This window comes from Acomys minous (genome assembly GCF_964271855.1).
Source record: "Acomys minous genome assembly, chromosome: 10".
Lineage (NCBI taxonomy): Eukaryota > Metazoa > Chordata > Mammalia > Rodentia > Muridae > Acomys > Acomys minous.
In genome coordinates, this window is record NC_140491.1 from 60584428 (window position 1) to 60597939 (window position 13512).

General features: G+C 52.7%; 1 protein-coding gene across 1 annotated transcript in view; it reads left to right on the forward strand.

Annotated features, from left to right (window-relative positions):
- Positions 1-227: 227 nt before the first annotated feature.
- LOC311607279 (uncharacterized protein) overlaps positions 228-13512 on the forward strand; it is a gene marked incomplete at its 5' end in the record, with an annotated part of 31780 nt that continues 18495 nt past the window's right edge. Inside the window, 13 exons of the mRNA XM_084798952.1 lie at positions 228-309; positions 1879-1992; positions 5166-5260; positions 5993-6100; positions 6931-6984; positions 8383-8436; positions 8992-9045; positions 9641-9748; positions 9831-9884; positions 9963-10016; positions 10928-11035; positions 12478-12531; positions 13212-13247. Of these exons, the coding sequence (XP_084655078.1) occupies positions 228-309; positions 1879-1992; positions 5166-5260; positions 5993-6100; positions 6931-6984; positions 8383-8436; positions 8992-9045; positions 9641-9748; positions 9831-9884; positions 9963-10016; positions 10928-11035; positions 12478-12531; positions 13212-13247 (975 nt within the window). The remainder of the gene's footprint in view (positions 310-1878; positions 1993-5165; positions 5261-5992; positions 6101-6930; positions 6985-8382; positions 8437-8991; positions 9046-9640; positions 9749-9830; positions 9885-9962; positions 10017-10927; positions 11036-12477; positions 12532-13211; positions 13248-13512) is intronic.

The window sequence follows — 13512 nt, forward strand, 5'->3', positions numbered from 1 at the left end:
GGCTCAAATGCTTCTGCAGGGGAAGTGAACCTCAAAAGGCCTCACTGGAAGAACAGACACACCCTTGGGACAATTTCAGTCTTTTGTGCAACCAGAGAGCTCCAGGAAATGACTGTCTCCTGGAGATTAGGACATTGGAGCTTGGGGTGGGGAGCTGGCGTTCCTGCTCTATATAAACAGAGTGCCTCTGCAAAGCTGTAGAGAGAGCAGGGAGCTGAGCAATTATCATGGCCCTGGGACCCACTGCACTCTTCATCTTGACCCTCTACACCAAAGACCTGACCATAAATGCTGCTGAAACCTGCCCAGGTGAGGCTGGCTCTAAGTCCCTGAGAGCAGGGAGCTAACCATTCACTGACCGCTTAGTATCCCTGCACCCACCTCTTCTGAGAATCTCTTGTCAGCTTAGTGTCACCCTCTGAGGACAGACTCTGAATGACCATGACCAGGTGAGGTGGCAATTCCATGGACTGTGACTGCTGACCCTGACACTGTTGTTTTCTACCCTCTTAGGGACTTTGGAGAAAAATGCTAGGATCTTCTAATTGGTGGCTGCCACAACCCTTGGTAACTTTGGTAAAAGTGCACCCCAGAGTCTCATGATACATATGGGCAAGTATTGGAATTGTATAAGACCCCTGGTCAGCTCTGCCCACCCTAGGGATATTGCTCCTAGGCACAAGACAGCCATGCCAATGGTGACATAGTAAGAAAAGGGGCTCAAACGGCAAGGCACAGCCCAGCTGGAAAGAGCCAGCAGGAAAACTGGACAGGGAAAAGCTTATGAGGCCTCAACTCTACACAAAGAACTACAGGCAATTGAGGAAAGCTAGGGGCAGGAGAGGTGGCCCTTCCCACCAATCGGTTGACCAATGCCAGTCAGCCCTGACATTATATGTGAAAAAAGATGCCATGAATTGAAGCAGAGCAGGGAGGGAAAGTACTTACATGAGGGTTTTCAGGGAGGAAAGGGAAGGGGAAATGTAATTATAATCTCAAATTTTAAAAAAAGCCTGGCAAGAAGAAACACACCAAACAGACCTCTGGCCACTGAGGTGGGCCAGGCTCTATTCTTATACCAAGAGTACTTCTGTAAGGGTATGCACTTTGCAAGGCAGTTAACTAACAGTAGTTCTTAAAATGTGGCAACTTCTGTTTGTTTCCAGCTGTGCTTTGGGGAAGGCACCTCCTCTCTCCTAGGAGACCTCTTCTAGCTCAGTCATCCCACAGTCAGCCTTGAAGATCGGGAGAAAATGTTACACTTACTCAATTTCCTAAGTTCAAGAATGATGTCAAGACTTTAGTTTTCATTCTCAAATTGAGTCCTTGCCACAGCCCTGTTCTTTAAGAAAAATTTTAAATGAGTATGGCTCTTCTGTCTGTGTGTATGTCTGTGCACCATTTGCACGCCTGGTGCCTGCAGAGGTCAGAGGAAGGTATCAGATCCTCTGATGGAGTTACAGACAGTTGTGAGGTACCATGTGGATGCTGGGAACCAAACCTGGCTCCTCTGCAAGTATCTTAGCTACTGAACCATCTCTCTAGTTCCCACAACCACTTTGAGCTGAAGAGACAGAGACTCTGGGGGCCTTAGAAGATCTGTCACAGGGCCACAGCTCTGGTGACTGGAAGACTCATTCTTCAGCAGGCTCCCCACATCAGGCAGGGTTCCAGCCTGCATTCCCCTCCCACCTGCCCAGCTTCCCGGGGCAAGGATGAGCCTAGTCTCCATCAAAGGAAGACCTGACTTCAGTCCCATCTTTCCAGAGGAGGCTGACGACTCTGGCTGCAGCCTTCTGTCCATGGCTGACATGGTAGCTGCCCTAGGGGCAGGTGGCTCAAATGGCATTAGTAACTGATGCTTGTGTTATTCTGCAGAAGTGAAGGTCCTGGATCTGGCAGGCTCAGACAAGTTTACCATCCTTCGAGGCTGCCCTGGCTTGCCTGGAGCTATGGGTCCTAAGGGAGAAGCAGGCACCAAGGGAGATACAGGTGTGTGCTGGGGAAGGGATCCATGGAAGGGACAGCAGTGGTGGAATGATCCTGAGTCCGGTCTTCTGAATTTGGATGCCTGCCTCAGGCCCTCTCATTCTGGGTCTTACACTGGGTACATTGACGGAATGGTCAGTGACAAAAACTAGGTCCAACTAGTCTAAAACTGGTCCAGCAGGGTTTCTCTGGGCCATCTTAGGTGCTCCAAGCATGTTTTGCAGCCATGTCTCTTGGTCCCTTACCAATGTTTGCTCCACATGGTCCTAGAAGACACTTAGGCAGCAGGCATTTTTACATCTTCACCTGTAAGTTGTGATGTCACGTTCTTCCCCACCTGCCTCAGATGTTCAAAGAACAGAGGCTCAAAGGGACCAGTACCTTCCTAAACTGGCACTACAGGGAAAGTGGGGCAGCCTCCATCTGGGGTCTGCTTCTGAATATGGTCACTGGAGCTCTGAACCACAACCTTCACAGTGGTGGGGACCTCAAGCACATTTGTTCTCCCCTGGCAGGAGACAGTGGTGGTACCTATGTTTTCTGAATCAGCCTTAGACAGATGTGCTCTGAGGTTCAGCAGGACAGCTGCCTTGGTGACCCTCTTGCTTGAAGATACTCCAGGTAGAGCCTGTGGTGATCTGGTGGAGACAGAACAAACCTGGACACCTCAATGATGCTCCTAGAAGATGCCAGGCTTGGAGCCGATTTGGATGGGCCCAGGTTAAGTCCCACTTCCCAGCTCATCTCTTTGGTCCCAGTAGAGGAAGAGATTTCTGCCCCTAGACTGCTGCAGAAGGACATCAGGGAAGAAGTTGTCCCGTGGCCAAGATGAGACAGACAGCAATGCAGTCAGGGTATTGACCTCTTCCTTTGCTGATTTGACCCAAAGTGGGAACTAGTGTGCCCCGGGGCACTGTAGGGTCAGTGGGCCTGCAGCAGCCTCCCTTCAGTGAAGTTGCTTCTCCGCATCCTCATTGGCATCTGAAGAGGATGGACAGGTCCACTCTGTCCTTGGGCACACCTGACAATGGGAACCTGGAGCTCTCAAGCACTTGCAGACACCAGTAGTGCTGTGTTGGGGCCCAGTGTGGTTCCTGCAATCAGAACCTGAAAGGAGGACCTTGTGACCACCTCACAGCTTCCATCGAGCCAGGAGCCATCTTAGTTAGGGTTTCTATTGCTGTAATGGAACACCATGACCAAAAGCAACTTGGGGAGGAAAAGGGTTTATTTCATTTCACAGCTTGTAGTTTGTCATTCAGGGAAGTCAGGGCAGGAACCTGGAGGCAGCAGGTAATTCAGAGGCCATGAAGACATTCTGCTTACTGGCTTGCTCCTTAAAGCTTTCTCAGCCTGTCTTCACTCTCAGGATCACTAACCCAGGGTTGGTACCACCCACAGTGCCCTGGGCCCACCGATATCAACCACCAAACATGAAAATGTTCACGACCTTTCACACAGACCAGCTGGTGGGGTGGGGATATTTCCTCAGTCCTTATCTCTTTCCAAATCACTCTAGCCTGTGTCATGGTGACATAAAAGCTAGCTATCACAGTGTTCTCCATGGACACTCTCTGAGAGAACTGCCCTCTCCTTGCAGAGACCTGATAGGACCGCATCTCTGAAGACATGCCCCCTGTCCCTGTCTCTCACTGTAAAGCTGCAATGGCTCAGGCCTGGTCCACACAGCTTGGACAAAGGCACATATGAGAGCTTAGAGAGTGCCTTCCTGAGATCCCAGCAACCAGCCATGAATTATGCTATATCCCACCCCCTGCGTCTTCTCCAGCCACTGGTTATACTATACCCCCCACTGTGCCCTCCCCAGCCACAGGTTAGGCTATACCCCACAAACTGTGCCCTCCTCAGCCACAGGTTAGGCTATACCCCACCCACTGTGTCTCCCCCAGCCACAAGTTAGGCTATACCACACCCCCTGCATTCTCCATAGCTAGACTGGCTGCAATTCCAGAGGTCATTAAAGCCAGCACAACAGGGTCAAGAGTTTGCCACCTAGGCAGAGACTTTTCCAGGGGATGATAGTGGATGCATTTCTTAGAAAGTATATTTGGATTTGCAGGAGAGAGAGGCCTCCCTGGACCACCTGGGAAGGCAGGACCAACTGGACCCAAAGGTAACAGCCTCTCAGACACCCTGGGATGCTAAATGGGCACATCCATCTGTCCATGAAGACATGGGAATAAGAGAGAGAAGTGGGGAGGGGCTCTACTACCCGTGGCCTCCCCACCCCCATTCAAGCTGACCATGAGCAGTGGCTGCCTTGGATGGCTAGCCCCCAATTGACCAGATGTTCTAGGCATAAGCATCTTGTTCTCTTCCTCCAGGAGACTGAGGAGAGAAAGGTGTAAAAGGGGAGAAAGGTGATTCCCCATGTTGTGTCTTGTGGGTGTGCACATCACTGTGTAGAGAGAGATCTGCCATGCCCAGACATGCCTAGGGAGAAGGGACTCAGCCTGGGGTCCTATTGTCTGGACAGTAGGTACAGCAGATGGCAGGGGGCAGGATTTTCAAACCTGCCATTGGCCTATTTGGGTGATTAGCAAAACTGATTTCAATTCTTTTGTAATCAACGCTTATTTTTTTTAATAAAACTATGAAACTTTAAGACACAATCTCAAGCTTTCTTTTGATCAAGGGGGATAGCCCTGAGTTCTGAATGCCAATGAAACCTCCTTGGCCACAAGGCCTTCTTGGTAGACAGACATTCTGGCAGAGCATAGCTAAGGCGTGCTAGGAGTTAGGTGGGGCTATCCACTCTCATTGGCCCACAAGGCCTTAACAAGGGTGTTGTCAGGAACAGCACTTACTACAGCTGTGGAGGAAAAGCCAGACAGGTGGACCATGTACCCCAAGAGGAGGGTCTAGGAGAGTCCTGGAATCTTCCAGTTCACATGTTTGTGGGGTTATAGGAGCCAATAGGGTGAAGCTGCTGACCTCACAACTTATAACCAGTGTCTCTTCTCTCCCCACACAGGAGACACTGGGCCATCTCAGTCATGTGCAACAGGTGACCACATCACCTACCCTGTCCCCATACAGATATTCTCTGTTACCTGCTTCCACTTCTATGCCTCTGCTATGTGACCTTGGGCTTTATGCCAATCTTCTCTGAGCTATGCTCCAGTGCTACCTTCATTCTCTGCTTCTGTCCTTAGGACCTCGGACCTGCAAGGACTTGTTCACCCGGGGCCACTTTCTTACTGGTTGGTACACCATCTACCTGCCAGACTGCAAGCCCCTAACTGTGCTGGTGAGTGTGGGCCTGGAGGGATGTGCCCAGTGGGAACACTGATATGGCGCTGGACTAGAAACTTTAACCTTCCCTCAGTTGTCTTCCCCCCAGCCCACCCCCACCCCCACCTCGAAACGGGAGTCATGACCCTACTGTGTTGAACAACATAGAACTATGGTGAGAAAGTGTGGTGCATTGTGGGATGTGAGCTTATGTGTACATATGTGGGGCTGAGCACACATATGTGCAGACCTCGGCACTGACTCCACAACTCGTAACCACCAGGGTCTGCCCTTTCACAGGCTGCTGTGAGTGTGACCATTACTACCTTGTTGATTCAGACTTTCCAGGCTAGCCAGAGAATAGCCAGGCATCTGAAGGTTGGGGTATGGTCAGGCTTAGGAAACCTGTTGGGGGACTGAGATATCTCAGTTTCCTATGCCTGAAAACCGTGGGGCTGGAGGACACTTCAAGTAACCCTAGCTGCCGACCATTAATCCAGGAGCCATCCCTAACCTAGAGCTGAACCTAGGCCTTGGAGCTTTTAGAAGGGCAGGCCTCTTTGCCTGCCTGGTGGTACACATGGGGTTGCTATGGAGACTGGAAGCAGGAACAGCACCATCCCCATCCTGGGGCCCATGGGATGCTGGGAAGGAGCTGCCAATGAGGTGCAGCAATGAGTCCACGGATGTAGATTAGCACCTTCTAGGCTGGGCTCTGAGAACTGAACCTTAGCCTCTTCCTTTCCAGGGACCCAAAGGAGAAAGAGGGGAGAAGGGAGAGGCCGGCCCCTCTGGTGCTGCTGGACCCCCTGGACCCAAAGGCCCTCCTGGAGATGACGGTCCCAAAGGCAGCCCTGTGAGTACTGTTAGATGCTGTGGTGTCCAGGCAGTGTCCCTGCACTCAGGCCATTCTGAGTCCCTGTGGTACCTACAGTGTGTGCACTGAGCTCTGGGAACAGCTGTGCAGATGCTTCGTGTCTTAGGGGTAACTTTGTCTATTCTAGAGGTTTCCACACCCGCTACTGGTGTGCAAGAGGGGAGCACGGAGGCATGGGATAGAAGAAACAGCCAGTGTGTTGGAGGGTGGGGTGGGGGTCCCCTATGAAAAGCCTTCAGGCTCCGGGAACGGCTTGTCCCTGTTGGCCTCATCAGAAGTCAAAGGGGCCACCAGAGTGGATGTGTGGGCAGGATGCCTGCCCCCACTAGTCTCAGAAGATCAGAATACTACTACCCCGTGTCTGCCTCGTGGGTGGGTTCTATGTTCTGTGGACTCTTCTAGTTAGATCTCTCCTGATCAAAAGTGCTGAGGGTGTTGAGACTGTCCCTTGTCCTGCACCCTGGGTGGTGGTGGGCCAGGCAGGGTGTGTCAGGGTACTGAGAGCTTGCTTATCTCTTCTCAGGGCCCTGTGGGCTTTCCTGGAGATCCTGGTCCCCCTGGAGAGCCAGGCCCTGCAGTAAGTGTCTACCCCATCTCTGATGCCCCTTGCCACCCCCAGTACCCTTGCTCTCTGCGTCTGTTCTATACCGGGTTCTCTAGGGCACATCATCTCTCCACGTTGTTCCTGTTCCAATGCCCAGCTTCTGGGCACAGTAGGTGTGTCGGGTTTGGGAAAGGATCTGAGGCTACACTAGGGTTGGAGGGTGAACTTGATCTGTCCAGTGGAAGCAGCTTTCTTGTTCCCACAGGGTCAAGACGGTCCACCTGGTGACAAAGGGGACGATGGTGAACCTGGACAGACGGTGAGTGTGTGGTCTGATGGCTTCCTGGTGGGAGCCTCCCTGTGTTCCTGGGTCTCTATAAGAAGCCCAAACCTAGGTCCCTCTTGACTGTGGCTGGAACTGAGGAGCCCCAGGGTCCTGATGAAGGCTGGGGCCCTTTCTCAAAAGGAAAGATGCATATGCAGCCCCACCAGAGGACCTGTATGAAGCCCCAAGGGCTCTGCAAAGTGCCCCAGATCTCACTCTGAATCTCAGCTAGAGCTGCCCCACAGGTGCACGCCAGTTGTCACAGGCCCAACATCCCTGTGACTGAGGTCATCTGACCTTGGGCAGCTGCTTTAATGCAAGGTGGTCTCTTTGGGGTGGGGCCAGGTGACCTTTTCAGCTCCCTGGGCTAGAGTGTGAGTTCCTCAGAGGTCTCTCAAGCCCACCCCCAAGGTGTGACCAGCTCCTAGGAATGACTGCCTAACTGGGACATTTTACTGCTGATGTGATAATGTTGCAGGCTAGGTGAATTAAAACAAGATAAATGCGTTTGGCTTAGGGTGCTAAAGGGTAGGAAGTCAAGAGAGAGGGACCTTATCGGTTGGGGTGTCTTGCTGTGGCTTCACAAGGCAAGAACAGATCTGGTGGCTCCTGCTTCTGATTTCAGCATTCAGGAAACTGAGGCAGGAGGATTGCTGCAAGTCTGAGGCCTTTCTGGTCTAGTAATGAGTTCAGGGTTAGCCTTGGTCTCGAGTAAGACCCTGTCGCAAACAACAGTACTATAGTGGATGTCATCACGAAGCTCTGGGAAAGGGGGAGGTGAGCTTAGCCCCCACCCCAGCTCGTTTCTGTGAGTGGTGCCACCTGTGCACACTCATATGATCTCACAGGCCCCTCCCATCAGTCCCAGCACAGGAACAATTTGATATGAGCCTGGGTTTCGGAGGCCATCCAAAACATATCCCTGACCCAAGGGCAAATACTTGTCACTGCTCTGAGACAGGCAGCAAAGGAAATGAAAGGCCTCGGACACAGGCTGTGAGCCAGCTGTGTTCTGTGCGTGTCCCTGCTTCCCCAGCCCTTGCCTTGGCCTCCTGGTTTGCTCCTTCTGCAAAGGGGATGTAGGTGATGGTAACATGGTGGAAGGCAGACAGCTGGCGGTAGATGCAAGCATACCCCAGGGCGGTCTCTTTGATCTAGGTGCAGCAGCTGTGGGATGTGAGTTGGAGTCTTTGAGTGCCAGCTGCAGGGCACAGGGTGTGAAGGCTGCAAGGGCCTTGTTGTGGACTTGCTGTGCTCATATCAGAGAGGGGGCTGTGCAGGGCTGGCCATGGAAAGGCCCGAATCTTTGTCCATTTCCTTGGCTGTGGGCAGTACAGCCTTGTGTCCTGATGGGACAAATTCCTAGTGCTCTGTGTTCTTTCTCCCAACCAGGGATCCCCAGGCCCTACTGGTGAACCTGGCCCATCTGGGCCCCCAGGAAAGAGGGTGAGTCCTCCTGCCCTGCTTGCTGGCTGCTTTCCACACAAAGTCTTCTACCCTTTGTGAAGCCCCTGGTGCCCTACATGGCCCTCAGGAGGGTTCATGGATATCTGAAATGTGGGACATTCATCAGGTGTGTGAGGTGACACAACTGGGTGGAGCAATGTTTGAGGAAGTAGAGTCTAGACCAGGGGTGCCCTAGGATGACCAATGACTGTCATATGAGGGCAAAAAAATCTTCAAAAGCTGGACTCTCCTTGTCCCTAGACCAGACCATTATGAACAGAGGAGGTCCAGGACTAGAAATAGATGTCTGTATTGCAAGCTCCAGTGGGGGTCTGTGCTGTGACACTTGAGCCAAAGGGTGTACAGGTTGGAGAGGGACGTCCATACACAAGGCACCCAGGGCATCCCTAGATCCACAGAGGTCTAGCTGGCCCTGTATAGGCCCCTGTGTCTTCACTGGTCAGTGATCCATGGTCCCCTCACACCCTGTAGCCCTCTCTGGAGTCTGGGCCTGGTCTCCAAACTCACATATTAGTTGTTATATTGTTTTTCTAGGGTCCCCCAGGCCCTGCAGGCCCTGAAGGCAGGCAAGGGGAGAAAGGAGCCAAGGTAAGTTACCTTGGTGCCTGTGACTTCTATGGGCCTGGAAGAGGCTGGGGCAGTGATAGGGCACAGTCTGAAGGCAGAGCATCCAGGGATGCAGGGGGAGGTGGGGAAGGCCATGGAGCATAAAGGTGGGAAGGAGGCAGAGGCTGGAGGCAGAAGGAAGCCAGGGCAAGATCACACCCAGTCTTTGGCCTATGACAGAGGGTAAGACAGCACACACAGGAAGTGGGGCCTTAGGAGACTGGGATGTCCTTTACCTGAGTGGTTCATGTACTGCCCAGCACTGGAACACGCAGCCACTCTTGCCGTGAGGTGACTCACATGGCCTGTATGGGAATATTTGCCATCTTTCTCTGAGACTTAGTGAGCTCTGCATCTGGGTTCTATGGAGCCTGGCACATGGTGGGTGACCCTCTGGGGTCAGCAGGAGTCAGGCCACTGCATTTGGATGTTAACAGAATAGAGCTCAGACCAAGTCAGTCTCCAGAGGAAAGGGGGATGTGGCACCACCCAGGACATATGGGGACACCTCTGCAGCACCCCAGGGGTCTTGATCCCCATGCCTCGAGCATCTGAACATCTGCATCCACCTCTGCAGGGAGAAGCTGGCTTAGAAGGCCCTCCTGGGAAGACTGGCCCCATTGGCCCCCAAGGGGCCCCTGGGAAGCCTGGCCCTGATGGTCTTCGTGGTATCCCTGGACCTGTGGTAAGTAAGAGGCCTAGTAGGCTTTGGATGAAGGAAAGCTGCTGATGGAGACACAGATTCTCACCCAGGGACTCTGTTTCAGGGTGAGCAAGGCCTCCCAGGATCCCCAGGCCCTGATGGTCCACCTGGTCCCATGGTGAGTGACATGCATTGTCAATGTGTCTGTATAGGTGAGGCACTGGGGCAAGGATGCTGACTCCTCTTTCTCCTGCAGGGTCCTCCAGGACTCCCTGGCCTCAAAGGAGACTCTGGTCCCAAAGGTGAAAAGGTGAGCTGAGATCTAGGAGACCCTAACATTGCAATAAGGGCACCCTTGACTCAGTCACTGGGGTTACTGACCCACCGCCAAGAACCTGTTGTGGCTGTCATGGGACCCTGAGGTAGATCGACAAGAGAGAAATGCACATACATACAGGGCTCTGAGACTTGTGATTGTATGCAAGGAGTCCTAGAAGCTCCAGGATTGACAAGACCTTTCCAGAGCCCTGGTGGCTGCATTAACTTGGTGACTTTTTTCCTCCTTACATTAATTTATTTATAAATAAACAGGCTCCCAAGACAAATAGCTGTTCATAGGGAAGTCAGCAAGGGACATCCTTTTCCCCTTTAGTATCCTTCACCAACATAATGAAAGCTGGAAGTCCTTCCAGAACATTCTAGAAGCTCATATGAATCCAAATGATGTATAAGGCAGATATGGGGAGTTTTCTCTTGAAAGACGTTCAAGACAGTTTCTATTCTGTGTCAGCCACAGGCCTTGTTGGAAAAGGCTACATGCATACCAAAAGTCAGAAAGTTTACTAGGTAAAAAGACAACCGCAAACTATCCCTCAGGAAAGTCAGTGGTCTCTGGGTCTGAGTGCCACTGTGTGCTTCATTTTTGTTATTATTGGGGTTCAATGGCAGGGGTGGTGACAGTACTGTGGAATTAAACCGAGGGTCCCACATATGTTAGGTTTCTAGCTGCTCAGTCACACCCTGGCTCTCCCTGTGTGTTTCAAGTACATTCCTTACAAGCAAGTCACCGTGAGACTTGTCACCTGGCCTGTTCTTTGTTGATTTTCGCTCCTTGACATGTTGGCTCTGACACATTTCCCTGTGTCACAGCTGTGTGCCAGGTCACCTGGCCCACTGTGCGGTGGTAGCATGCATACCTCTCACACCTTCATTTTCTCACAGGGCCATCCAGGCCTCATCGGACTCATCGGACCTCCGGGTGAACAAGGTGAAAAGGGTGACCGAGGACTCCCCGGCCCCCAGGGCTCATCTGGTCCTAAAGGAGAACAGGTACATACAGTCACCGACATCACTGCAGCAACTTCTGGTTTCCCCTGGAGCCTGGGAGGGTTTCCTCATTGCCATGGAACCCCAAATCTCTCTTTGCAGATGGAGCCAGTGGAGGCTTGGACTTAGCTAGGTCCCCGAGGCACAAGTTAGAATACACCACAACTCCGGGTGCTGGGTGGAGGCAGGAGCTTTCTCCTCACTGCTGTGAGGATCCTCAGAGTCAAGGGGTCTTAGCAGGCAGATCTTCGCCCCTTCCACGTCCATGCAAATGCCTCAGAGCTGACTCGCTGGGCAGAAGGTCGTGGTGGTCCAGCAGCCATGTTCTCTTGTGGAGAGAGGCAAAACAGCGGCACTAACACGCTTGCCTCCACCTTGCCACAGATGCTCACATCTGACCCCAGACTTGCCCTGGAATCCACTTAGTCGGTTAGCATGCAATCTTGGCGAGCCTGAGTGTACGTTGGTTTGGCTGCTGGAGGTGACGAGGGGTAGTCTGTGTACAATGCAGGATAGAAGACCCGCAAGTCTTTGCGTGGGAAATCCCTATTCATTGTAGTGGGACTCCCCACTTTGTGCCCACAGCGTGACAGCACTCACACCTGTGGATCTTTGCTTATCCATACCTACGTCTATCCTTAAAGACAGCAGGATGTGGGGGTGGCAGGAGCCTTTGGAGGCTGAGGAAACAGCAGACATCCCTCTCTAGGTCATATTGGAAGTGGGTGACATCAAAGGATGAGGCTCCGTGGATGCCCCATCCCCACCCCCGCGACAGCCACAGTGGGCAGTTGTCTGACTGCCGAGTGTTCCCAGGCTTCAGTGGCGTTCAGATCTGTGTGGCTCTGTGCATGTATGTTTACTCACTTTGCCACAAATTGTCATCTTGGCCATGTTACAGGGAGAAAGTGTCACCAGGGTGCAGGCTTGAGAAACATGGGACCCGTTAGGGACCCAGAGGCCCAGGCCCTGTGAGCTGATGGTAGAGGGACATTATCCCTGTGAGTCTGGGCTGTCAACTGTGGCCGGAAAGGACATTCATTGCTTTCCCCGCCCACTGTGGTGAGACCTAACACCATGAGCCGAGATATGTGGCCACGCTGGGCAGGAGGTTGGAGCTGAATACTCTGAGTTCTAGTAGTGTATGGGGGGAGGGGGGTTTTAATCCACAGTTCCCTCCAGCCTGGGCAGGGAGCGGGGCCTGAGGACTTCAACCTGTGGCTGATGTTCCGGTCAATCAGTCTAATCGATTGAGGAGACATGGTGGCCCTCACCATGATGTAAGGTCCAGCCAGAGTGGTTGACTATAGCTGCCAGCCAGGTTTCGGGGTCCCTGGAACAGGCACTATGAGGGAATCTGGAATCATGGTGCGGTCACGGGGGTCACCTGCCTCAATCCCACCCTCATCTAAAAGCTGGTAACCTGCATTTCTGCTCCTTTCCAGGGTATCACTGGTCCTTCTGGCCCACTTGGGCCCCCTGGACCCCCTGGCTTGCCGGTATGTATCTAGGATGGGTGCAGGGGTATACAAGGAGGGAAGGCAGATGGACGAGCCTGGTTAGAGAGTCACAGGGTGTTAGGAGAGGTGACTGAACCAGGGTTGATTTGTATATAACACAGCATTGGGGGCCCTAGGGACAGGAGCAGGAGAAGGGCTGTTGGTCCCCTGGTTGTCTTGCCCAAGAGGAAGGAAGAGGCAAACTTTAATCCTTGGACCCCCTCACAGAGAATGGTGAACCTTCTGCAAGCATCTGAGGAGAGGGAGGGGCATGGTCTTCCCAGTGTGCATAAGTAGGGCCAGCCCAGTCCAGGCTTGAAAACAAAGGACCTGTTCTCTCAGTACCTGGGCCGGGGTGTCCCTTGTGGTTTGAGGGTCCAGCACTCCAACATTATCCCCACATCCCCACTCTGACCCATCTGTGTAGGCTGGGCCTTGGGCCCACATGGCTGTGAGTGTCCAGCATGTAGTTCCTCAGGAGCCTAGGAGCTCCCTTGGCTTTTAATGTACAAATGTCATCCCCCAGCTGAGCATTGTGGGTAGGGTGACCTCTCATTGGACACCCTCCTCCTGCCTACCAGCCAGCCAGGTGCAGAGAGGACTCTGAGGGGGTTGGGGACAGGCCAGGGAAGACTGGGACCTGAGAGGTTTCCTCACGTTGTGACTTCTGCTCTCTGCAGGGCCCTCCAGGTCCCAAAGGTGCTAAAGGCTCTTCGGTAAGTGACTCTAACTTCAGGGGGCTGTGGTGCCAGAGATGACCTTGGAGGTGGAGGAGGAGTCCTCTGGGATGTGGGTCATCCCAGACCTCCCCCCTCAGCCATGGCAGTCCTCTCCACACCTCCTCTCTTCCACACTACACTGTGTGCTATGTCTGCTCCTTGTTGTCTTTAGGGTTTTGTTGTTGTTGTTGTTGTTGTTTGTAAAATAACAATTCTACTGCTGGCTGCTTTTAACTATTATTTTAGTTGTAGCCATTCATGG